At 35.1% G+C, this 27,996-nt stretch overlaps 2 protein-coding genes across 3 annotated transcripts; one reads left to right on the top strand and one right to left on the bottom strand.

The window, feature by feature from the left end:
* Positions 1-4: 4 nt before the first annotated feature.
* On the top strand, positions 5-25,143 carry LOC132698856 (cold shock domain-containing protein E1). 2 transcript variants are annotated; one of them, XM_060665202.1, is made up of 13 exons: positions 5-135; positions 1,547-2,226; positions 5,963-6,170; positions 6,235-6,379; positions 7,386-7,565; positions 7,687-7,886; positions 9,492-9,699; positions 9,959-10,185; positions 12,162-12,491; positions 15,111-15,351; positions 17,442-17,958; positions 19,998-20,265; positions 23,449-25,143. In XM_060665202.1, exons 2-13 carry the CDS (start codon positions 2,133-2,135, stop codon positions 23,612-23,614), a joined length of 2,784 nt encoding a protein of 927 aa, XP_060521185.1. In that variant the 5' UTR covers positions 5-135; positions 1,547-2,132; the 3' UTR covers positions 23,615-25,143. The 2 variants fall into 2 exon arrangements, with proteins under 2 accessions (XP_060521185.1, XP_060521186.1); XM_060665203.1 differs by having other exon boundaries at positions 105-190.
* Positions 24,562-27,987, bottom strand: LOC132698858 (protein crumbs-like). Its single transcript, XM_060665208.1, has 4 exons — positions 27,805-27,987; positions 27,550-27,690; positions 27,367-27,498; positions 24,562-25,254 (listed from the first exon to the last, which is right to left on the bottom strand). Exons 1-4 carry the CDS (start codon positions 27,848-27,850, stop codon positions 25,190-25,192), a joined length of 384 nt encoding a protein of 127 aa, XP_060521191.1. The 5' UTR covers positions 27,851-27,987; the 3' UTR covers positions 24,562-25,189.
* Positions 27,988-27,996: the final 9 nt, after the last annotated feature.

Genomic DNA, 27,996 nt, shown 5'->3' with positions numbered 1-27,996 from the left:
CAATAAGTGACGTCACATCCATCATTGGGAATGCTGAGCAAGTTCATCCTAGCGTAAAGGATTCTGTCATGAATATTATTTGACCATGTTGACATTAAACATGGCGGCATGTCGTCAGTGCTGTGCTGTGTCGTGGTGAGTTGAATTTTTTTCAAATTTTACCAAAAATACGCCAAATTCGATTGAAAAAGTACGTACACTGTCCGCCAAATAGTTGTTCTGTTTTGTTAAATAGAGTCATAGTTCATAGAATTATGCGAAGTAGATATAATCCACCTTAATTTTTCATTGTAACCCTCAACTATTTTCTCTTTTGTGCCGATGTTTTCTACGCAGCAGGGTCTTCTCCGGCAGAAGACTGTTCGATAAACTTTACTATTCTGGATATAATTGTATATCCAAGTAGTTTTTAGATCATTTTCTCATTATATCGCAACATTTTTATTTATTTCGGTCTAAAATCAATAATTTAACCGTTGCTAATAAACCCGTGCTTCAAATGTAGTCCACATCTTTTATCATCAACTAACAAAAAATGAATATATTTTGCCGTATTTTTTTCCTTTTTCTGACCTATTTTAAAGCAAAACATAAACAGGCGATATATTTTTTGTCTAAAAAGTGACAGCATCAAAATTCTTTGGTTCCTTAAGAAATCTAAAAATAAATTGGATCTTTATGGAACGAAAGCCATAAAATTAATTTTTCTAAATATTGTCGGCAATTTGAAGAAGTTTTTTGAGGGGTTATTAAATGTACAAAAATAAAAAGACCTAGGATGCTCATCAGAATGAAGGATCTTGCTTTGATAGGTAGACGCATTAATTTATTATGAAAGGATGTAGGGTCCGTTTGTCGGTTAATTTAACTTGATATTCGGGAAAGGGAACCGCACGGAACTCTGGTTCTGGGTTATTTTGAGGTGCTGCAGTAAAATTTCTGCATTATTTACTCAAGCGTTCAATTGTCTCGAAGGGCCTACTGACAGATTGGATTTATTCATATAAATTTGAATGCCATTTGAATCTTCGTTTATTTCCGTTTTTAATTATATAAACGATAAATATTATCTCAAAATTAATAAAATATTATCAGATGTATTTTTAATTAGGTGACAAAGTATTTAAAATCCCAATCAAAATTAATATTGATTGATAATTGAGATTTTATGTTTTGCGTCATTATGTTTTGTTCCTTTACTTTTTTTACTTAGTGTATTTCCATAATAATTAGGTATTTAATGAAAAATAGACCCCTTTTAATTTGTTTTAATTGGTAGCTGTAGTATTACTTTTAATTATATTTGTTATTATTTCATATTACTTTGAATCTAATTGGATACCTATAACGTATTTAACATGGAACATGAACATTATGTACTAGCCAGAGGAACAAAACTAACAAAAACTGTACAAGTGAAAAAAATTTCTGCAGGTGGACATGGTAAAAAAAAATGTTGACCGATTGATTGCTGGTAATTAGTTGACTTCATTTTTTCAATTTCTTTTACTTGTGGTCGCCCTAACCAATATCTCTTTGTTTACAGCTTGTGTAACTAACAACTTCAAAATTTAGCCCAGAAGAAAATTCGAAGTAAACCAGATTACTACTAGTCCCAACCAGTAACCATCAGCCTTCTATGGACAAGAAATTTTTGAGCATTACGGCACAATACGCAAGCAGCACGCATTGAAGACATCTGAGGATTTTTATTTAATTTTTCCGTTTCAACAACATATACAACCCGCATATTAAACGAAAACTAACAAATTTTGAGTGACTGTGAATTGTTTTTTTTTTATGACTTTACGTGGGAACTTTACTTTTTTGCTTTGTCCAACTGATCCCCTAATTATTATTATGGTCTAAGTACTGGGAACTCGTGTACCTTGTGAATTCGATTGATTTAACTAACGTGAGCGATCATTTTTTAAATTTTTATCGGCTGCCATATACACATCTACAACACACAAACACATACACACGTACACTCACGCAAGCATTGACTGTATTTCGTCGGGTATTTGAGAAATACCGGTTAACCATTCTGTGATATCCACTACACTTAAAAGAAAAACGATAAGAAGTGACAAGAAGACATAATATATTAAATCATTGTACTGTATAGAAATATGTCCAGCAATCCTCAGTGGAAGACATTCCAGCCGCCCCCCGATACAATGAATCAGGACCCCATCATTGATTTTAAATCTCTGACCAGTAACGGTAAGTCAAAATCTACTAATTTAAATGTAATTAATTTTAATCTTTTTTTTCCCGTAAATGTTTAACATTTTCAGGTATAGTAAGTTTCAAGTTTTGGTTCTGACAAATTGACACACTTGACTTGGTCTGCCTTTTTTTTAAGCACATGTTTCCCCTAAACTGCTCACTTTTCTGCTTTTTTTGCGGGGTTTATTTTATTAATAAAAACTTTATGGGTCAAAATACATTTTTACTTTATGTAGACTATTTAAAAATATTTAAAAGCGTTCAAGATTGAACTGATATTATAAAGATTCAAAGTGGCTTAGAGAGATTGGTAAAATTCTGTGACGAAAATAGTTTGTTTTGAACGCAATAAAATTAATTTCACATATCATTATCATATTCAAAATGTGTCTCCAAGGTCCACGTCCTAATTTATAGCTTTATGATTGCGAGCAGCTCCTTTCAAATGTTAGGTTATGTGTTACATAGATACGAGATCCTGCCAAATGTCAAATCAACTTTTTTTTTATCCAATTCTCTTGTTTTTAGTCAAATAAATTTCTCTAGTGTGATATGGAATTTTTATCATTCAAATCAAATTATAGAAATCCTATTAATAATATTTTCATTGACTCGACAACACCACAGAGTAGAAAGGTCTGTAATATCTTGTTTTTGTCTTTTAGAAAAACAAATTCACCCTTATGTCGAATTGCAAGCGGTGAAAACGGGTGTTTTAGTCTTATTGATGTTTCATGAATGTCCGCTGTACAAAAGTCCACAACTTGAATAATGTCAATAATATAATTATTGTTATAAGAATTTGTTACAAGCAATATTTCTGGCTTAATATTTAAAGTTTAGTTATGTCTGACTATAATTTTATGGTATTGGGAATGGAATGGTTTTAATTCAGGAAAAATCCCATATAACGTAAATGTTAAATGTATTAAAGCCGTACGCATGTATGCATTTTCTAGGTATAGAAGAAGTTTTTCAATAAGGTAATTTTTTTGCTTGGCAATGTGGCAATTCAACTATTTGCAACACCGTTGTTTATATCTGTGGGTTTCCTTTAGCGATTTGAAATTTGAATCATACTCATGAAAATGCCGTTCGCACTTTTATAATACACATGCACATGCGCAATAGATTTTATTAAGTTCCGGAAAAAATTAAAGCGATTCTACCTAAAAAACTGAAAGAATTACGTTACATTAAATTATATGTAATATTAATGTCAAACAAATTTAGGTCCATTACCTGGCAGCGGAATGTTAATAAACCGATGACGTCAGTGCGAACAAACAAAATATGAGCCATTTATTTATCAAAAACGCGCGAAATAATTTTTAAAAATCTAGTCTAAACAATATGGGACTGCTTGAATTAGCAATTATTCCTCTGCGATCCATATATACTGTGTTTCTTACAGGGAGTTTTTAGATAAATACAATAACAATTACACATGATTATAATTATATGAGTTGGATATGCAGTTGATGACTTAATAAATAAGGGACTCTAAAGCTTCCCACATTCTTTGTTTCAATCGTCTGTTCGATTCATTTACGCCACTTTTTTATTTTATTCCCATCAGCACGAGTGTTTCAACGTCCCTCGTTTTAAAAGTGGGGTTATTTAAACTCTTACTACTACCCGGTACTACGTCTAAGGAATATAGATAAGTTTGGTGATAGAGCAACAAAGTTGTCGCTTTTAATTAAAAGGACGCAAAAGGCACGTCGCAAAAGACAATTTGTTAAGTTCCGCGGCGCGACCTTGAAACCGTTTACGTTGAACTTTGTGTTCGATAAACACGATCATGTTTATATCGCATAGTTTGCTGTTTCCGTTTGCCGCACTGTAACGTAGCATTACGAACTCAAAAACATTCACTAATGCTCCCGCATCTTCTATGAAATGCGCATTTTTGACTAATTTTTTGGCTTATATTACCTTTTTTACCCTATATAGTTGATTTAATTGTTTATGTGTATTCGCCAGTGATTCGAGTTGTTTAAACTCCCACTGCGAGGCGCCACTAGTGCCGTTTATTGTGGACATTTTTCAGTGATAGCCACAAATTAATAGGCACCGATTTCAAATTTTATCAAGTGTTATTATTTTATTAAGTTACTTAAGCTTTGACGTAATGGAAATACAACGAGGGCTTTAAGAAATATGCAGAATCATCGTTGGGAGTTTATGGCGACCTTTTAACGCAATTTAGAATGCAAAAAAAGATGGCCAATTTTCAACTTTAGCTTTAACGTATCACAACGGCTGACCTGTTTTTTTTTAACGTATATATTTAAATATAATATGGTATTTTGTCCACTAACCTTTTTCTAATAAAAGAAAAACCGGTATTGACAACGAAACAGGATCACATGACTCAGAATCTGGTTACTTCAACATCGCAGATATTAATATTTTAAAAGTATCAATGTTATTATTAGTTATTAATTTTGTTTTTATGTACATATTGCCATATTATGATTATACTTCGCTTAAATTTCTTTAGAGTGGGTTATAAATAAAAAAATCATTTAAAAAACTAGAAAAAACGTTCAAAGGCGAAGAGTTCATTAGATTGTTTAGTTTTTAACCTCCTGCTCCAATGTCACAAACAAAGTAAAAAACATTTTTCCTGTTTTCCGAAAAAGTTTGACATAAAAACTATATATTCTAAATATAAGCAAGGTAGGTTGCAATTTTCTATCGCAAGTAAAAGTGAACTTTTGGCTAGTTAATTTTTTTGTATATATAGATATAGTATTTATCGTCATAACAAATACAACGTTATAGGACATCCCAATAAGACACTAAATACAGTTTTCACTACACACCTCGCAGATCGAAAAAAGGCTATACACACTGAATACTTCCCCAAGATACTATTAGCTATAAACTACTTGGCCAACTTAAAACTGTACCAAATTCATGATAACATTTTTTGAAAACCAAAAAAACAGATAAATTAGTATACAGTAGTGGAAAAATAATAAAATAATTATAAAGTTTTTTAAAAGAGTAAACCCCATTAAGCAAATAATTTTTTCCTTCGGATTTCTATTTTGAAATTTTAACGAAATTTCAAATAAAAGTATGGGAACTTCTATTGTTCTAGCATGGCCTCGAGAATCTAAGATGGTCTTGTGGATATTTAACATTGGAATGTATTAGGATACGCCGATGCAAGTATGTTCAAAGGAGTTCAGATTTGGCAATTAGACAGTTATTTTTTGTGTCCAACCTTTCTTTCGCTAGGTGGTATCATTGTTCTGTTGAAATTACCATCGAAAATCTCTTTAGAACACTAATTATAAAAAGTTTCTGTACTTATCTCCAATCACAAATCCCTCATTGCAAAAAGAAACTTGATAAAAAGACATGGCATTGGCATAGCAATTAAAATGCTCTAGCGTACTTCAAGAATTAATGATATAAACGTTATTAGAAGTTTCCATACTTTTTTTCACCACTGTATGTTTTCCACACTTCCTGATATGGGCCCGCAACTTTTCAGTTATTCAATTTTTGGTATTATTAGTACTATTAAAAGCATTCCGCATTGACGACCTGTTAGGCAGGACGAAAGGATGATGCTGGCGTAGAGAGCAAAGGACAAAATCATTTTTAGCGATAGATCTTATAAAATACCCAAGTATTTTTAAAAAAATTTTTAATTTCACATTTTTAGAACTTCGTCATTTTCATTTTTCAACGACTGTTTATAATACGTCAGGTAAATCATCTCAACCATTCAACTTCAATCGATCAACTTCAAATTCGCGGTTCGGCCAGGAATTCCCGCTGCTGCAAGATAAGACGACCGCTTCACAGTTGTCTTACAGTAACGGCCTCTATGGGTCGGCAAGTGCAACGCACGCCAGTACTCGCGCCTTTCCGCCCATAGGCACATTCACGCTGGACACCAACAACGTGTTTAATAGGTAAAACACGTTTATGGGCGTGCAGCACGGGCGTCACTTTGCATTTTGCTTTCGCGGGTTTCAGCTCAGGCGATGGTTCGATCAACAGCACTTCGTCCAACCTATTCTCCGCAGTATCCAACGGTAACACCAGTAGCAGCAGCTATAACAACGAGTCGTCTAATTCGAATTTGGGAACCAGAGAAACGGGTATCATTGAAAAGTTACTGGTGAGGATTTATCAAACGCAAAAAAAAGTCTGTATTATTAACAAAGCTCCAAACATGAAATTTAAACTAAATTCTATGTGGTGATCTCGTGAAATATTTATTTTGCAGAAGAAAAATTTTTGCTAAAATCTTTTTATATTTTAATTGTATTAATATGTATTTTAATTATTATTTAAACAAAGTCAATTACAAGACAGTAAAAACTAAAAAAAAAAAGAGAGAACCAAAAATATGCAATACATAATAAGTAAGTCAAATAAGGTAGACAAACGAAACAAGAAAGAAAATCGCAATTTCCCTTTAACACATTTCAGGCTGTCATAAAAAAGTTCATGGTTAACTTATGTAAGAATAGTAATTAAAAATTTCTCCTGCCGCGTTCTTAATCCAACTAAAAGGCTTTTGTTTCATTTTCTTCACCAATTTTGATAAAATCTACCCTAATTCTAATACAATCATGGAAAGTAGTATCTCCTTGTGGTAAAATTGGACTAAATATCTTTATATTCTTTTAATCGTACATCATTACTGATTATTCTACTTCATCTGCCTCTTCGCATTGAAGATTGGTGATAGCTACTGTAAATTGTTCTCGTCTTGTGCTTGTTTTCAGTTTTATCAGGGTGTATGTCATCAGTCCTGAGAATATCCTCAAAGGATGCCGATTTTCTTCGATATATGCTCTCTCCACGATTTTCTCGTCATTTTCGGGGCTCATGGTTTTATTCCATTTAAGAATACAAACCAAATTAGAACGATACGATATCACCTAATATATTTATTACAAAAGAATTGCTTCACTTTGAGAAAACTGCTATAGCGATTCTGGCTTTAACCTCTAGATTCTCGTGCACATCTTTTTCATGGGTTAACTGTTAATCAATGATTAATCAAAAACGCAGCTATTTGTGTCGCTCCACACTTATTTATTCTTATATTTTTTCTTTAATGAGTCTAATACTATTTCTCGTCACGTAATAGCGGGTTGGTTTTTTTGTATCGGTAGCATTCCTACGGATTCATCCAGTGCTGCGAGCGGCAGGCGCGTCTCTTCTTCCACTTCAGCCAGTTCAGCGGTACCATCGAGCATTTGAAGATCGGCGATCCGGTCGAATTCGAAATGACTTACGATCGACGTACAGGCAAACCGATCGCGAGCGCGGTCACGAAAATAGCTCCGGAAGTCGTAAGTGTCTTTAATACTCCGAAAATCTTGAATCTGCAAAGAAAATTAATCGCAATAAAGGGCGACGAGTCGCCTCTGATTTTGGTCCCTGGTGGAAATTTGTAAGGTGCGTTTGTTGTAGGTGATGAGCGAGGAGCGGGTGACGGGAACCGTTACGACAGAGGTCAGGGGCGAGGGCTCGGGGGGAGACACGATGGGCAGGATTAGCTACGAAAACAGGGGCGAGTGCTTCTTTTTACCGTACACCAAAGACGATGTGGAGGGAAACGTCGTGCTCAGATCCGGCGATAGGGTCAGCTTTCAGATTGCCACCAATAATAGGTAAACTTTGGGGAAGTTGGAGGAGGCGAGATTTTTTTTTTTGGTTGTGGAGGAGACCGTACAAACTAACCAAAACTAGTCAAAACGAAATAAAGACCACTTTTTTTACATTTACAATATAGACGCACTATCAAGTTTTTGTATAAATTTTGTTTTTCAAAGACAAAATTATAGATATAATAAAATAATTATTTTTAGTAAAAAAAAAAGGCTTTCACCAGAAGACATTTAAATGAAATAGAAATAGCAAGAGTAGTTACCTTATATCAAGTTTTTTCTACTAGAAGTATCGCCCGAAGATTTCAAACCAATCATTCAGTAATATCTAGGCTCATGAGCAGATATCGAGAGTTTGGCATAGTTACAAGAAGACTTTATTCTCAAAGAAAAAGCACGTGAAGACCGTGATTTGTTGAGAAGGGAGCAGATAATTGTTGGTCTTCATTTTAATGCCGCAAGAAGGGGAATATCCACACAAACAGTACTGAACAGACTCCACGCAGCTGGTATGCGGTCCAGAGTTAGAGCTGTGAGATCGCAGTTGACCTGAGCACACTGAAGAGCTCAGTGGGGACACTTATTGTTTACCCACAGTTTATCCACAACGATGTACACGTGTGGGCTTGGAGACGAAGAGGTGAACGAGATCATGATCAAAATATTACAGAAACCTTTTTTGATGGCCTGGGGCTGTATTTCTTTGCTCATTTGCCACTGCCAGGATAGTAACCAGCAAACTCTCCAAACCTTATTCCTATTGAACACATCTGGGATTTTCTTAAAAGAGGGATGAAAAATTTACAACACTACCGAAATTTAGAGCAACTTGAAGGCATGCTCCAGGAGGAGCGACGTAACATCAAGAGGGATATAATTATAAATTTAATTGAATCTATGACCCGAAGACGTTACTCGCATTATTAGAGCAATTGATTATTTAGAAGAAATACGTTAAATTTTTTAAATCTCGAAATTCAATTCTTTAGTTTTTTTGTAATTAGTCTTTAGTTGGTTCAAAAATTAAGAAAATATTTGTTTTATTTTAAAGGTTAACGTTTTTTTAGAATGCTCTAGTTTTACTTTGTGGGAAGTTATAGAGTAATTACAGAAGTGGTCGTTATTTCTTTGGGATTAGTTTATATATGAGGCCCCTGGCGGAAAAAATGTTAAACTACTTCGGAAGTATAATTTTTTACGAAGGGTGTTTACAAAAAATGTTTACGGAGAAACAGTTGATGCTTTATCGTTCTTTATGTAGGTGAAATGGGGTTTTTTATGGGGTAAAAGGTAACAGCTTGACATCATTGGTTCTTTAGTTCTTTTCACAGTTCACCAGCCCTCACCCAATTTGGTCCTTCGAGCGGGAGTTAAACTAAATTTCCATTTATTTGTGTAACCTCTCATTATAATCCGAATGGAAAATAAATTTCGAAAAAGGGTGATTTGATCAACGACGAAAAAAAATTGGATTTCCGTTTTCTCAATCCTTTACAAACAAAAAAAGAAACAAATCGACAATGAACAATAAAAATAGAATCTTCCGAATAAAGTAGTGATATTGCGTATAAATTAGCGCCCGCAAATGGACAAAGAAAGTATTTGCAGGGGTAACTTGGGCGCTTGCCACGTCCGCTTAGAGAATCCAAAGCATCCGGTTAAATATCAGGGAGTCGTCTGCTCGTTAAAGGACAGTTTCGGATTCATCGAACGCGCGGATGTGGTCAAAGAGATATTTTTTCATTTTTCCGAAGCCAAAACCAAAGAGGAACTCCGTTTGGGCGACGACGTGGAATACACCATTCAAACCCGCAACGTAAGTCTTCTTTAATAACATTATTACAGAAGGAGATCCGACAATCAATTCATAAGAAGTATAGAAGCAATTGTTGCACAAATTGTACGTAGATTCAATCGTAACAGTGTATTTCACGATCTAAGCACGGTAAAACCATTTTCCCAACTATATCAACTAAATTGGTCAAAAATCGTTAATATGCACCAATGGTAATCATGTAATCTCTAAATATTAGAGACTTGTCTATAACCAAAAAAAATAAAAACACGATTTCTAGGGGAAGGAAGTTGCGTGTAATATAACCAAACTTCCACCGGGGACCGTTATATTCGAAGACCTCAAGCCGGACATCCTTAAAGGTCAGGTGACCAAGGCGATCGACAAGAATCTGAGGACGAGCAACGAGCCCTTGCCGGGCCGAATCACCTATAAGGTGGCAGACTCGAAGGAAATCAGGGAAATTTCGTTTAGCGAGAAGGATCAGATGGGCGACTTCACCCTCAGGTAGGCCTCCGACTTCTTGCAAACGGTTTCATTTTTACCCGAAAATTAAGTAATAAGATCGACATACATCCATGGTATGTGGTCAAGGTCTAGGTCAAATTTCTTTTTCACAAATATCAACCAATAAAATTTAAACCTTTGGCAATAAGAAAATATCTGAAAGGACAAGCATAATTTTTTTTAATATCGTCTTGGTTGGTTGCTAATTATTTTAAAAACCGGTTGAAAAAATGTGACTTGCTTTATTTTAAAACTGTAACAAACCTGTATGTTTGCCTAGTGGTTAAAAAGTTATTATTATGCATGGTTTGCATTTGACATTTTTCACCATTCTGGAAATTGATAAATTGATTTGATGTTTTTTGTTAATGTTCCCTATGATCTGTTTCCCGTACTTTGAAAAACATTAAATTTGATTTATTTTTGTTGAAAAACACCGCATAAGTGATATTTCAAAAATTTTCCGGGGTTGGGTAATGCATTTGTTGGTATATCTAATACGGGACCTTGATGGTAAGTAAAAACTTTTTTTTAGGCAACCCTACATTTTTGCTATAACCCTCTAAGCATCAGTATATTTGAGTGGATACAGATTGTTCCTCGTTTTGAAAATCCACCCTAAAAAGTGGAAAAACAAAAATCTTTTTTCCGTGGAACGCGAGGAACAATCTTTATTCATTCAAATCTAAGAGCAAGTAATGTCAGTTATGCAGCCGGGCTAGTAAACGAAAAAACGTCGCTAAATTTTTTCTCGGAAATTTTATTTTTTGAAAAACCGTGCTTGACTTGCGATCGAAGTCACGTATTAGTTATTTAAACAAATGTGTTAGCTGACCCCTAGAAAATTTTGAAATACAGTGAAAACTCCCTATAGCGAAACTTTGTATAACATAAAACTCCGTATAACGAACAAAATTTGTTGTACTATTAGGTCTCCATACAAAGCTATGTATTAATCCACTCTGTATAGCGAATTTTTCACTTTCTATAGCGAAAGAAAAAAGGGCACATCGCAAATTTTTGAAGAGGACGTACGGAAATGGGATGCAGAATTAAAGGGGAGGAAAATATTACTTCTCTTAGATAACTGCCCGGCACATCCCCATATTCCAAATCTACGGAATATAGAATTGGCATTTCTTTATTAGTAAAGCTTAGAAAGAGCTGACAGCAAAAACAATCCAACACTCCTATCGTCATACAGGACTTATTACCGGGACTTGGAAGATGATGAGCCACTAAGGGAATGGATAAAGCGGTTTCAAACAAAAATTACGTTTGAGGAGTTGCAAGATTTTACGGTGATAGATCAGCATTTGCCTACAATAGCAGACTTGACAGAGGAAGCCACATTACAACAAGCAAGAAATGGTGAGGAAGAGCACCAAGAGGAAGAAGAAGATGAAGAAGTTGATCTGGGACCACCACCAACCAATTAACAAGCCCTATATTCAGTTAAGCTGCTAGAGAAATTTTTTATGTATCATGGGGAAGATGCCCCTCTCGAAGAAATGGTGAAAATACAAGCCCAAGTACGAGATACATATTGGCAGACTAAAAAAATTCAAACGAAAATAACCCATGATTTGAAGCATTAAATGTAGTTGTTAAAAATTTATATAAAATGATGATATAAAAATAATTAAATATTACGAAACACATATGAGTATTGTTATTTTTAAAGTGCCTATTTGTAACAAAAACTCTTTTAAAATGAAAAAAATAGCATTCCCTTCAATTTCGCTATATAGAGTTTCGACTGTACCTATCGTATTTACGCAAAAATATTTTAGTAAAGTTATGTTTTTTAGCAGAAAAAATTAAATTTATCATGATTATAAATGATAATAAAAGTTACTCAGAATTTTGTTCAAATTCACGCTGCAGGTGGGTAAATATATCATGAAACAAGGCACCTATTTCGTTCCCCAAAACTTTTCTAATTATATCGTATTTTTAATCGAAATTCGGTTTAGGTACGGAGATTGGGTGAAATTTCAAATAGCCACCGATAGGAGGGACGCACTGGACCGGGCCACCCACATCGTGCTGCTCGACGAGAGTTTCCAGGCATCAGGCGAGAAACGGGAACAGGGCGTGGTCGCGTCTCTCAAGGACGGTTTCGGGTTTCTGAAGTGCGTCGACCGGGAACCGAGACTGTTTTTCCACTTCAACGAGATACTCGACGTGAACAAAACGAACGAGCTGCAAGCCGGCGACGAGTTCGAGTTCACCGTCGTGCAAGACCAGATCGCCAATTATTCGTCGCAGAAGGAGAACAGACAGAGCGCGATCCGAATGAAGTGGTGAGTGAAAGTAGAGAAAACCATAAAAATCTCAAAAATAATTATTTATGAAATGGTTTTTCAACATAAAATTAATTTTGAAAAGAATAAAATTAGTTCCATAAATTTATCGTTATGCGCGTACACAAAGACTTCAACTCGAACGCGCACAGACACCAACTGGAATGAGTTTACCGAGTTTAAAAATACAAAAACTCCCAACCGGGCTACGGCAAGTGTAAAATATTAAAATATTATCTCTTATGGAACTAACCAAATGTTCAGAAGAACTATATATGATTGTAGTTTATAGCAAGCGGTTAGAAAAAACAATATAATTGAGTTAATTCCGTTATATTGGCCATTTTATAGTGTAATATTTCGTTCCAATCCAGCCAACCTTTTACGAGGGACGTTTCCAAAGTTCTAACAACTTATAATTTTTCCATTTCGTTAATTTTGATCAATGTTATAATGCAGTTTTTCAACCTAAACTTAATTGAACCGAATAGAACAATATCTCCTCGATCCGCCTGTTATTACGTCAGTTAAACTTTCAAATTACCACCCCGTATCCCAAATCTGATCTAATCTAATCCGCTTCTTCTAAATGCTAAAGATTCTAATTAGAGCACACCGGAAGAGATATTTGGCCTTTAGATATTTTTAAATAAAATGTCAAAATTAAACACAGTGTAATTCACGGTTTTAAAAAGCGACACTGTAAGATTTTCACTATATAACACCCAAAAATGGTGCATGTTTTTTTTTGACCTTCTATCAAGAATCGGTAGGAATTATGGCACAGACGGTCAACTAAGAGATGCCGCATAAGTCGTTAGTAAAATTGCTGTTGTTGCGCATATAGGCACAAAGGACGAATCGTTACTATGGTAACGACGTAAGGTGGGAGAAAATAAAAAGAGGGGCCTTAATGTAATGCGATATAATATAATATTAACAAGATTGATTTCGAAAAATGGGCGGGGCAAGTTCGCAGCGCGTAGCGCGATGCAGCTTTTTATTATAAAAGCAAAGAGCTTCGCGTGGTACAGGGACGCATTGTTTTTCTATCGTGCTCCTGCGGATCGATGTAATTTAAATGCGCATGCACCCTGTATAAAACGTCCTTCACATCTCGTCGAACTTCAAAGTTTCGGCAAACATCGGCATATATTAAAATTTGCGCAAATAATTGCGTTGTCGAATGATATTTTTTCCAACATCTCGCGCCCCGTATAATTGACGAAACCTGACATAGTTTACGATACTATTCAAATAAAATTATTCCATCCTTAACGGTTTCTCATTTATCGCCGATAATTTTCCCACAAAAACGTAAATTTTTAGGATATTTTAGATTTTTTGCCCGTAAACAACACACCCTGTATATGATACAATCATTGTTCGAAGTAGAGGTTGGATTTTCCACGCGTCCTGGTTCAAGAATTTTTTGAAAATAGTAAAAGGTTTTCGAGAAAATAAGTTTTTTCTGAAACCATACAATACGACGTAATAATCAATGACATCATCGCGTCTGGACAGCCCCCGAAATTCCAATTTCAATATGGATTTTTTCAAATATCCCGAGCAGCGTATGTGATACCCGAAAACCGCAAATACTAATCTTGTAGCTCTTGATGCGGCCTATGACACCTAGGTCTTTTAGATTTTTGCCTATAATTTGAAAATCCTGTATATAATCGAAAAAATGCCCAAAATAAATGTTATTGCACTGAATCTTCCCCGTTTGCTGGTTAAAGAATTTTGCCAATCGGATTTTCTGAATTTGCGGCGCATATATTTTTGAAAAATTGTCAAGAATAAAAGTTTATAAAGCCGCGTCTTCCGCTTCTTCTGGTTTAAGAATTTTTTTGGTGTCGTAAATAGTTTTCGAAAAATGATTTGTAGACCCTTGCACACGCGATTTTTATTTTTTTAGAATACTTCCCAGCCCCCCCCCCCCCCCCCCCGGACACATCGTGTTTCATAGCAAGATCCAAAAAACATTCGAAAATCGCAAAAAAAAGATGGATACCGGTGTCGGATCAAAGCCATTTCGTATCAGCTTATATGCCTCGTAGAGGGTTAAAAAGAAGGCAGATTTTAATTTTGTAGTTCCAACGGTTCGAAAGTTATTCAGGAAAAACCAAAAGACGAGAACGGAGAACTGAGAACGGACAAACAGACAAAACTTTTTTTTTTCGACGTTGATCATTTCTGTAGCAACGGCGACCCCATAGGACCTACCGTTACCGAGATATAAAATTTTGATACTAGCCCAGATACTTTTGAAAAATTCGATTTCATCGATTTTCGAAAGGAACAAGACATTTTGTAACCGTATATTTAGTAAAGTAAAGCTGATTATATATCTATGGTCTCACTACACTATACTAACCTGCATTTTGCACCATTTTATTTTTAAACGGTGACCTTCACACATTTTCAATTGCTTCAAAAGTGCATAATCAAAACCTCTATGTATCTAGTAACAATATGGCTTGAAGTTTGGCGAACTCTTTCGCTTATGTAATAATTAACTATCGGGCTAATGTGGATCAACGCCGGATATTTTAGGCTATCATATTCTGACAAGATGTCATTATAGAAAGGAATGACGGTGTCGTTTTACAACAGGTTACCACCCGGCACGGTACAGTTTGAGGTCAGGGTCGAGAACGATCTCTCAGGGGTCATAGCGAAAGAGATCCCGATGACCAATTGGTTGAACCGGAGCCCTAGCAAGAGTCAGAACGCTTACGGCGGGGAAACGAATGAACCGGGGCTCATAGGGTACACGTTCAACGGGACTAAGAAAACTATTTCGTTTTACGCGAAAGATTGCGACGTCAAGCATCTGCCCCGCATCGGGGACAAAGTACGTAACAGCTGCCACGCCCCACTGAGTTCGGATTCCGATATTTACGGGCGCATGAGGCCGGACCAATTTTTTTAAATATCACCAAGAATATCAGTATAGCTACTTAAGTGAAAAAGTCAAAGGGACTTTTGATTCATAGTGGTGCCATTTCCGGATCCTCAATTGCAAAGCGATGTGGCCAGCACCATCTCTTATTTGTCCCATTTTTTAATTAGGGAAGCTCCGGTCACCTTACTATATTTATTAGTATAGGGGATGGTGGGGCAAAGCGGCCCACTTAAGCTTTTTATTATTTTTTGAGGCTTTTAACTAAATTTACCCAAATTTTGGCGAAGCTGCTGGGCATCGTGCCCCACTCTCCCTTATTTATAAAGTTATAATAATTATAATTATTTATTAAAAAGTATTTAATAAAAAGAAATGCTACTGATTAGACGATTCGTTCCTAATAATATAAAATAGCTTTTTTTAAAAGAATTTTTAAGCGGTTCCTTTTACACCTGGTATTACGCAAAGGGCTGAAAATGTACAAATAAACAGAATTTATAATTATAATAACGAAAAAAAAATTGGTTAATTTTTGAGGAGGGCCTTGTTAATCCATCCTCACCTTTTGTAGGTATGATCCCAATGATACCGACCGGGTGACACACGAAAGTGGTAACACAATTTGAAATTTGGAAGGGTTAATATAGGCTGAATGTTCAATTTTTTGACAATTTGTAGTCAATGGTTGTCCTTCCGGTTTGAGCGGAAATAAGAGTAACTTTCGAATTTTAAATGGCACAAATTATTTTTTTTTTTTTTTGATTTTTGGATTCAAGAGATCGTCCTACGCAGGATCTTTAATTTTTATTTTATTTTATTTTTGAAAATGTGTCTAGGAAGCTGTGACGATCATAAATACTATTTACTGGCTCATCTGATCACGGAAAAAATTGTGTAATGAAACTTTTCTCTACTTGTCTAATGGCAAATAGCATTTAATATAATGAACTTTTATTTTTTTGGGATAACCCGGTTTTTTCAAATGGCACCCTAGTGGGAACAAAAACTTTTTAAAACCGGTACTTTTTTTGCAAAATTTTAACACATTGAACATTTTCGAAATGCGTTATAAAATCAGTTCACAGGAAGGAAAAACAATAAGTAAATACATTTTTATAAAAACAAAATATTACTTACTATTCATTATTAAGTCGCTAAGATTAAAAAAGAAACTCTCATGCAGTTGAAAGAGAAAACAGATTAGTATTTTAAAAAAAATTAAATTTAAGGGAGAGTTTCTTCTGCGAATTTTTTGTTGAAAGTGTTTTATTATGGTAAAAACTTGGTATGCGCTTGGAATACGAGGATACAGTCAAAAACTAACATACAATACTTACGTACGTCATAAGCTACAAGCACTTTTTATCGGAAACTCAGAAGAACAACAGAATAAAATATTTTTTTTCAAAGCTGTCACTTTTTGGGATAATTCAACACAATATTTTGAAAATCTGTTAGAAAATAAAACCTCAACAAATGTTGACACAATTTTCAAAATTAAAAGAAGAGAAAAATCGTTCTATCCTTTGTAGAATAATCTCCTGAATGCAGAAATGCAAAATATATAGGTTGTGCCATTTAAAATTCGAAAGTTACTGTCGTTTGCGCCCAAACCGGAAGTGCAACTGACTACATATTGTCAAAAAACTTTACATTCAGGCTATATTAACCTTCCAAATCGCTATCACAAGCCGTTTAAAAGTTATGGAGTGGTCCCACTCTCTTGTGTCATCCGGTATGTGTATATTTCTGGATTCCTCCTGCTTCGGTTTTTGCTTAGTCGAAATTGCTGACGTTTCGCCAATCATCCTGTTGGCTTCTTCAGAGCTTGACTGAAACTTTCACCTAAGCAAAAACCGACGCAAGAGGAATCCAGAAGTTTTGTAAAAAGCTGTAAATGCGTTAGTTGGGCAGTTTGTTTTAAAGGGATATTTCAATTTAAAAAAACCTAATGTGCTCGTAATATCTTCATTCCGAACGCTGTGGCTCATCCCATCCCCCGACCGTTTGGTCTGACCCGTCTTCGTCGTGCGTCGCAGGTTAGGTTTGACATCAATCAAATGAAAAGGACGAAGGAGTACGTGGCGGTCAACATCCAGATCACCCAGTCCGCTGCGATCCAGACGAACGGCGTGAAGCACAGGAACAGCGGTCAGGTGTATCAGGGTTTCGTCGCCGCCCTTAAGGACGGTTTCGGTTTCATCGAGACCGTTCAGCACGACAAAGAGGTGTTTTTCCACTTTAGCAACTTCGAGGGCGATTCGAACGGTCTCGAGCTCGGCCAGGAGGTTGAGTACAATTTGGGCACCCGGGGCAATTCCGGTTCGTGCTCGTCCGCCGAAAACGTCAAGGTGATACCGAAGGGTACGATCGAGTTGCCCGCGGTCAACGGAGACGTCCTAGAGGGCGTGGTCGTGCGCCCACTGCGGTCCGTCAATCCGGACCAGACCGAGTACTCGGGACTGATCAAAATTAGGACGGAGGATCCGGAGGAGAAATCGGCGGAGTACGAATTCGGCATCATGGGTCTGATCAACAAAAGGGAACTGCTGCAAGGTGAGCCAGATATGAGATATTAGTTCGACGTCACCTGTCCTCTAGGATTGGAACGATCGGATTTGTCAATCAGTTTATATGGTTGTTTCAGTTGTTAAATTATTATTTCTAAATATTAAAATCGGAAATATAACCTACAAATAGCAATTGACCCAATAAGTTTTAATAATTAATAATCAAAACCCATTGAGTCGAGATTAGTTAGAGGAAAACTCACACATTAAAAAAAAATTAGTTTATTTTTTCATTTTGAAATTTTGAAATTTAAAAAGAAGGTATTTACAAATCTTGTTGCGTCTTTTGCTGACTTCGCCAGAACCATTTGTTCCTCAACATATTCTCAAAGAAAATACCAAGCTTCTATATTGGCCCCATGGTTAAGAATCCCTCCAAACTTTTCTTAGCCACTTAAACGTCATTCTGTTTACAGAAAACCTATCCACACGGTTCGATCGGCCGATCCTTAATGCATTTTCACATCACCATCCGGCCCAAAAATTATCGGTTATCAACTCTCTCGTTTACTGAGCCGAGCCACTGAACCCAGTACATTTCACCCATACTTTTAACTGTTACCCTTCCTTAAATTTTAAAATTCACCGACCACATATCGAAAGTTCTTAAAAAACGTCTTGTCTTGTCTTCGATACGCCAAATACAAAATTCCGTTCGAGATCTTTACCTTTCTCCATAAGGGAACCAATCATCCGAGAAAATATTCAAGTCCCTCCTTTGGCTCCTCCCCCTTCAAACAATATATAACAGCTTCAATCGAGCTCTGAAGACGCCAACAGGAGGATTGGCGAAACGTCAACCGTAGCAATTATATAAATTGATAAATAATAATAAATATTGTCACATTTTTAAATTCATCAAATTGTCCGGGTTCATCAAACGCGACGACGAATTTAAACTTTAGGGAATTTAAAATGTATCTTCATTGTTGATATGTATCGCTTATTTCCGGTTTGCACTTTTCCACCAACTCCGTGCGGCGAAATGCGAGATGCGCCCGAGCCAGGCCCGAGGCTTTGAGGCCTTGACGTTGACATTTCTCAGCCAAAGTCGTCAATCCTAGGTCATCACTAATATGGCGTACATGGGAATCGCGTTTTTCTATTTTTTTTAACTTGTTGAAGTTTGAATATCCATGTTATTTAATTCTCTTTATGCTTTAAACGTGTTATATGGTTAAAGTGAGGATTTTAAAATACCAAAAATGCAGACTGTGTACAATAGTAGGCCCAAAGAGTATAAGATAGAGGGGAAGGTCGCGTATACTGTTACGGACGCCATCTAGTACTTGTGTCCAAGTACTAAAGTACTGTCATGACGGTGTAAAGTAATTGAATTAAATTGAATTGAACCGTACGTCCCGCACGTTTTCCGTTTTTCTCCCGTACGTTCAAACTCCCGTACGCTTTTTAACATTGCCACTAATGGGAGCCTTCCCCTCTATCTTATACTTTTTGAGTAGGTCAACACGTTTTATTTATTTTATTTTTAAATTTATTTAAAAGATTTTACTTAAAAAAAAAACTTTTAAAATCATATATTTCAGAAAGATTAAGTTGTATATTTTCTGAGTAATCAGTATGCATAAATGAGACATTTCAAATTGCCCTACGGATGGTTATTAAACTGTTTCTTCGTACTGTTTTAAAGCAAAAGTTTTTTCGGGTTAGAACAACTAAAATCGAAAAATAGCCAAAATCACACTACTTATTCTTTAAATTTTTGTATTGTTTTTCTTTCTACAAAAGTTAGGTTAGCCTAGGTTAATCATTTTTCGAATATCGTCATCCAATCGACCCAAAAAATAACATAATTCAAAATGTAGTCGTGCAAATCTCTACTTTCTTGTCACGCTGAAAGATCTCCATATCTCTGCCTAGCTATTTTGCTATATCGAATATTTTTGTCATTTGGTCCCAGACGTCGAGATTTACCGTAGAAAAACTTATTCTGTGGAAGCAAATTGAAGAAATGCAGGGAATTCGCGTACGAATCTTCAACCGATTGGGCGGTGTGTTTTTCAGTGGGCGATCAGGTTCACTTTCAAATCGATTCCACGCAGCGGGCGGCCAACATCGTCGCGGTGAGGAAAAAACTGCGCGCCACCGTCGACGCCATCAAAGGTCACTTCGGTTTCCTCGCGTACGAGGTCGAGGAGGGCAAGAAACTGTTTTTCCACATGACCGAAGTGAAGGACAACGTCACGCTGAACGTCGGCGACACCGTCGAATTCGTCCTGGTCACCAACCACCGGAGCGGCAAATCGTCCGCTTGCAACGTCGTCAAAGTGACGTAAGTGCCCAGTTATTAATAATAATTATCGAAATGACAGTCGCGTATAATCAGTGAACGTCATTTTTGACAGAAAATGCGAAATTCGAATCTAAAAGAACGATTTTTGGTTTAATTCGTCACTTATAAGTCGGTCATTGTTTTAATGTCATTTATTTTAAGGTCAATCATGAATATCTCTTTCGATAAGTAAACGTTAACATACAATTTTAACCTCAAAAAGGGGTAGATATTATCGACGACATTGTTAAAGGGAGCTCGACAAGTCTTATGTATATATATATATATATATATATATATATATATATATATATATATATATATATATATATATATATATATATATATATATATATATATATATATATATATATATATATATATATATATATATATATATAATTGGTGCCAGTCTAGTGGTGGCCAACGTTTTGAGCTGTAAAATTTTTGAAAAATGTCACACATCACTAAAGTAAAAACTAAAAAAAAAAGGAATATTTACAATTTTTAAAATACAAAAACCAAAAAAATGTATTCTAATAATAACCAACGGTGGTCACTGAATTATGAATTTTTTTTATCTTAAAAAATGTGTCACAAAAAATGAGCTCGTGTGTTAGCTGCGACACGCGTGTCATGTCACAGTTATGGTGTAATAATTTACTTTACATTTTAAGTAGACTGAAACCTTCGTTTATTTATTCAAAAATTGGCAGCTTTTATAATCGCGAGATCATCAACAAGTAGACAGCTTAATGCTGCTTGAAATTGGTAAAAATTCCAAGCTCATCAGAACATCACAACCTTAATATATCATATATAAAAATATATTTATTCATTTATATTTATTTTAATTTATTTTTTTTTTATTTTATTTTAATTTAATTTATATAAATATATTTATTTATTTATATTTATTTTAAAAACACAATGAAATTTATATTTATTTATTTATTTAGTTGTGTTACGTCACCGTTGCGTCATTATGACACACTTGACTCTTGACCATTTGTGGCAGTGTTGAGTAAAGCGTTTTTACTGTGCATTTCGAAATCATTTGTCGGCAAAACAGGTTGTGAAAAATGTGTACGAAACTGTAATCAGTAAATTACTTATTCAACAAGAGGCTTTAAAAGTAACAACAAACGCCAAGAATACGGAAAAGGTATTGTCTTTATCAAAGCGAAGTTGGTCCTACCTTGGATAAACTGAAACAGAAGCTAGAAGAAGGTGAAACCAATATAAATATAAGCCGTGCCACGCTCCATAGGAGATTTAGGTGCCGTAAAATAGACAAAAGGCAAGTAGTAATGGAAACACACAGACGGATTTGTCCCAAACTGCTTGCTGTTGCCTGCAAATGATACTAAGGATTCTAGCTTGGATTATGATGCGGATACAAGTGCCGTACTTTTTGAAAATTAGTTTCAAAATAATCTTAACAAATATTCCCAATAACAGTGTTATTGTCATGCAAACTATCACAGCCGTCTGCTACGCAAAGCCTCATCGAGTTCAAAAACTGAAATCAGGAATATTCAGTTAGGAAAAAGCGCGACTTTTGGAAGTGCTGAATTTATATGCAATTAAAAAAACAGTGTGTAAACTGTTTTACGTCTGGAGCATCTGTGGATCGAACACTCGGAAGTGTTTTCGGAGCGCGAGCATTGAAGATGTCAAGTGAGATTTTGGCGAAACGTCTGCAGGATTCCAGTCGGAGTTCAACAAGCGAACGGATGATATCCCGGAATATAGTGTCATCACATTTTTCCATCCGTGAATCAATACGTGAAAAAAAAAAAAATAAATATATATATATATATATATATATATATATATATATATATATATATATATATATATATATATATATATATATATATATATATATATATATATATATATATATATATATATATATATATATATATATATATATATATATATATATATATATATATATATATATATATATATATATATATATATATATATTGGTTAGTTTCGACATAGAAACCCTCTTTACTTATGTGTCTATTCTTGAAAGTCTCACCATCATTTCAGATATATTAAAATCCAAAAATCTGCAACCAAACCTTCTTACCTTAATTGAAAAATATATTTTTCTTATGAATTTTTGAACAAACGTCAGGAACAACTATGGGTTCTCCACTATCACCAGCCATCCAGCGAATATATTTATGGAAGCCTTTGAGGAGAAAGCTCTCGAGACGTTTCATATAAAACCAAAATGATGGAAACGCTACGTCGATGATACTTTTGTTATTTGGCTTCATGGTCAAGAATCCCTAGTACATTTCCCTAGACATTTAAACTATATACACGTTTATAACATAACATTCTTAGATATTCTTATCAATAGAAAATCAGACCTAACATTGGGTCATTCTGTTTACAGAAAACCTACGTACACAGACCAATACTTAATGCCACATGACCATCCGGCCTAAGAAATCATCGGTTATCAACTCTCTTGTTTACGGACCCGTATCTATCTATCTCAGCGAAGCAATCCCTCATTTGCCACTGCTGTCCTTCCTTACATTGAAAACATCACTGACCACATATCAAAGGACTTGTACAAAAATCTTTCAAAATCTTCTATTCGTCAAAGATAAAATTTGAGATGTCAGGAGTTTACAGCGTTCCATGCATATACGACACTCGAGAATACACTGGACGTAAAATATCAACTAGGTTCAAAGAACATGAAAGAGCCTTAAGACTAAGACAGGCCTCCACCTGTCACCAATATGGGAATCATTCATCCGAGACGGTGTTTATGCCTCTAATTTAGCTCCGCCCGCTCAAGCAGAAGAAGCCAACATAATGATTGGCGAAACGTTAGAAAGTTCGAGTCAACAAAAACCGACCCAGGAGGAATCCCGAAGTTTAAAAAATATATATTATTACTAAAACCTTTGAGAGTGCGTCTCTAATGTTCTGTCCTTTAATACCTACTGCAACTGAGTATTATTGGCAGGTAACTTCCATAATTGCGGGCGAAAAATGAATATTGAAATGAATTAGAAAAAAATTTTTTTTGTGTATTTTGCATGTTTTCCTCTCCTTTTAATAAGGCAAGTTCCTGATATATATCGTCATCAGAAACTATTTTTAATCTCTATCGGGTGGCTGAGGGTTATTTTGGTTTTATTGTAGCGACGTGCAAGCGAGACCCGAAAGACTGATTAGCAGGCTGAGGACGATCTCATTGGACGACACCGGTCCGAAACTGATCGCGATCCGTCAACCGAAAGGGCCCGACACCAAGGGCTTCCTAGCTGAAGCGAGGACCCGTCGCCTGGTGGGGGCGGTGCCGGAATAATTGAAAAAAAAAAGCACCCAAACCCGTAGAGATTTTTTTCCAGGCCCACTAACCTACGATTTTGTCTTTGGAAAGTAAAAAGAAACAACAACAAACGAAATCGCAAAGTATATAGTGTATTTTTTATTAAGTCTTATTTAGAGAGTAAATCCCAATTATAATACTTTTTCGGGTCGCAGATGAGTAATTTTTTTTAACGGAAATTTTGAAAAGAAGAGGCCCCCACCTGTTAATTTTTTTTTTTCATTTTCATCACGGCGAGTATAATGACAGGTTCGGTCCGGAACTAAAAGGACGTAAGAGTAAAAAAAAAGTATGTGTAAATTTAAACAGCCGCTTGAAGAAATAAAAATCCAAAAAAAAAACAGATAATCCATTGACAAATATATTAAATACAATGAATTTATTCCTAGGGTAAAAATGTTATTAGATTAAAAAAAAAACTACAAAAATATGAACGGGAGGTAAACTAGAGAAGACTGCATCGGTACGAGTGGGAAAATCATGTGTATACACCGTAAGGTTTTTCCGTTATATTTTCGGTTCGATTGAGGGTTTTTAGTGTGATTTTTTTGACGCAAAAGTCGGATCAAAAATGTTGCTATCATCCGGCGAGTATTTTTATCATATTTAGCTGAAACTATATAGCGATTAATGTGTCCTACAGTACCCGCGGCGAACCGATAACGATGCGCGCATGTTTCCAAAGCTCGGCGTATTTTTTTGTTTTTCATAATGGGCTCTAATGATAATTACGTGTCGCTTGTGATTGTGAGAAAACGCGCTGGAAGTGAATCTTGTTTTGACTTTTTTTTGTGAAAACGCGAAAATCATGCAGGACGGCGGATAAACTGGGTAACATTTGAGTCGATTTTCAAGCCGTTAAAAAGTTATTAGTTTATTGATATTGATAGTCATTGTTCAGTTTTTTTTTATTGTTTATTCGTAAATACATTTTTATTGGGGCGAAAATCGGATGAAAATGTTAATTACTTCGAATAAAAAAAAATGCGATTTTTTGCAATAAATAAAAAAAATGACCGTTCTGTATATGTCGCGTTTTTAAGGGACTATGTCCAATGATTAACGGCAAAACTTTGCCCGCAAACGTGTGCTATAAAATTGAATATTCTAATGTTCGTAGAGGTAAGGATTTTCTAAAACGAAGAGGTTTCGGAATTGTGTCGCCATTCGTTGGCGGTGACGATAGCTTAAAGTGGCCTAAAAAATTAAAAATGCCGTTCTTTTTTTTTGTATATTGTTGGACCCCCACTGTGATAGTATAGTCGTTTTTCTATCGAGCCTTGGCCGACTTATTTATTTATCGGTTAATTGAATTTTTAAACAAATCGTATGGTGGGGTGAGAATAGCAGAGCGATCGCTGGGTGTGGGTACTGTGATGCAGTTTTTTTTTTTTCATTTAAGGATAACAAAGGAAAACTACATACAAATTAATGAATGTGGATTATCGCCCTATTTGTAAACGTTGTTTTAATTTTAAAAGGAATAAAGTGAAACCATTATGTAAGACTGTGTTTTATTGTAAAACATAATGGAGAACAACGGGGCCGGTATCATATTACGATGCACTCGTAAGGGAAGATGTCGCCTATCCTGCCAGCTCCCGGCACCGGGCATGCTGAAATATAAAAGTACGGTTAGTATACAGGGCGTTTCATTTTCTGAATTTGGTACACGACCAATTAGCATCGATAACATTGTTTATGTAGAATTTAAAAAAAATTCAGTGGCGTCCATGTAGGGTGCGAACTAGATATTATTTAAAGCTTCTAAGCCAATGTTGAATTCTTGACCTTTTTACAAATACAAAAATATTTCCTTTTTTATGATTCATGAACAAGAATCACATTTTGGCGTTTCATAAAAAAAAATCGTAGGAAAAAACTTCAGGTTGTTACATTTCTTTCGTTATAACCATAATAACTTCCGAAACTTTCCTATGAAATTTGTGGATTAGATATTTTTCAAAGTTTCTAGGACAATGTTAATTTCTTGGCCCTTTTATTATTTGAATTCCTTTAAAAAAAATGGGATTTCGACTGTATGAATAATGTCATTGTCATTTTTTTTAAATATCTAGAAAAATACAAAAATATTTACTTTTTTATAATTCATGCACTAGAATCGCATTTTCTGGAGTTTTAGAATAAATATCCTTAGGAAAAAACTTCAGGTTGTTATAACCTTAATAACTTCTGAAACTTTCCTATCAAATTTGGTACACTGCCAATTAGAATCAACATTATTTATTTAGAATTTTAAAAAATTTATCAATGGCGTCCGTGCACTGTGTAGATTAGATATTTTTCAAAGTTTCTAGGAAAATGTTGAATTCTTGACCTTTTTCTTTTTTGAATTTCTTAAAAAAAAATCGGATTTCAACTATATGAATAATGCACTAGAATCGCATTTTTTGGAGTTTCAGAAAAAACATCCTTAGGAAAAAACTACAGGTTGTTACATTTCTTTCGTTATAACCTTAATAACTTCCGAAACTTTCCTATGAAATTCGGTACACTGCCAGTTAGAATCAACATTATTTATGTAAAATTTTAAAAAATATATCCTTGGCGTCCTTGCAGGGTGTGGATTAGATACTTCTTAAAGTTTCTAGAACAATGTTTCTTGACTTTTCTAATTTGAATTTCTTAATAAATAAAATAATCGGATGTGAACTATATGAATAATGTCATTTTACTTTTTCTTAAAAAAAATATCTAGAAAAATACAAAAATATTTACCTTTTTTATCATTAATGCATTAGAATCGCATTTGTTCCAAATTTCAACCAATCAGATTAGAGGTTTTAATCATGTGTTTTGCAGTCATGGCAATCAGTCCTTGGAATTTTTTTAATTTTGACGATATTAATCGGTTTGCAAAATCGCGGCAATACATACACTGTGACGTGCGACCGTCAAAATTGCACCGAAAACATCCGATCGAATAACGTAACGGAAATGCCCGAATGTCCATGCACAAAGTGACGCTTTCCGCAAGCTTGACCGGTGCATATAAATGGCAAAAGTTAGAAAAATTGTCTTTAGGTGTGTGTTATTCGGAAAACCTAAGTGCTATTTTCATTTGGAAATTACCTTTTACGCGACCGTTTTTTACAACGTTAAAAATAAGACTTCCCGCGACGATAACCTATAGTGTGGCCTTAACATGAATATCAAAATGTAATAAATCTAAAGCCTATATAAAATTTCCTTTGTTTTTAACGGTCGGCTCGAGTTCCTGTTTTGATACCGCGCTCGTTTCACAAACAAAATAATTTTGATTTTCGAATTATATCAAACTGTAGGCATATTTCGAGATGCGTATGAGCGCTGAGCTTTAACTGATCGTTAACCCAATTTAGGATCAGTTAGTGTGACGTACTACCTACCTATATATAGAGTGTCGTCGGTATTTATATAATTTATTAGTAAAATTTCCTATGATCATAGTTTTAATCTATATTATATAAACGCTCATTTGCTGAATTTGATCAAAGTATTTTTTTGTCCTTTTTAATTGCTTAATTTGAAAAAAAACTTTGGGATGTCCATTTTTTTAAAAGTATCGATAAGTTGTCTTTAGGGGAAAATAAATCAATGTTATCAAGGATATTAGATTCTTGATACAACAAATAAATCTACCAAATGTCACGAGAACCAGCACAAAGCTCATATGAAAAAATTTACCAACTTAGATTAACTTTTAGTTATAAAGATACCCTGTATACCTCTGTTGCATCTCATTCCAAAATAGCCGGTGCCCTCGCATCTACATTTGTAACCAGGCTGCTGGGAAATTTGTATGCAGGTGCCTCCGTGTTGACAGGGGTTGTTCAGTTTGCAGATGTCCTTCTTTTTACCTACAAAAAAAATGACATTGAGTTGGTTGTTCGCTAGGCGCGATTCGTTACCTCTAAGTGCGTTCTGGCATTCGTGGATCGTATCATATCTGTAGTCGGAAACGCATCCTATCCCACAGGAACACACCAGGTTCCTGATTAGACATCCCTGTTTGGTTTGTCCGTTTTCGCAGGATATGCAAAATTTAACACCTGAAACGTTTTTTATTACTCTCGCATAAGGTACAGAAATGCAATTAACAAAAAATTTTCAATGTTGGGATAATTTTTAAATAATAGACAAAAGCAAAAAATATAAAAACTTACCCAAAAATACAACGGAGAGTACTAAAAAATTATTCACGTGTACCATGATTTTCGCGGGAGGACCAAACCTCAAAAAGAAAAAAGAAAACGTCAAAAATGTAATTTTCTCATCTGATATCGGCACTGCAGGCAGGCCAATCCATACTATTTTCAGTTTCTTCGGCGATTAACGGTTTAATGACTACTTCCAGT

The sequence above is a fragment of the Cylas formicarius genome, unplaced genomic scaffold (assembly GCF_029955315.1).
Source record: "Cylas formicarius isolate icCylForm1 unplaced genomic scaffold, icCylForm1.1 PGA_scaffold_2__14_contigs__length_35257938, whole genome shotgun sequence".
NCBI lineage: Eukaryota > Metazoa > Arthropoda > Insecta > Coleoptera > Brentidae > Cylas > Cylas formicarius.
The sequence above is the reverse complement of the archived record's forward strand: the minus strand, read 5'-3'. Positions and strand labels throughout refer to the sequence as shown.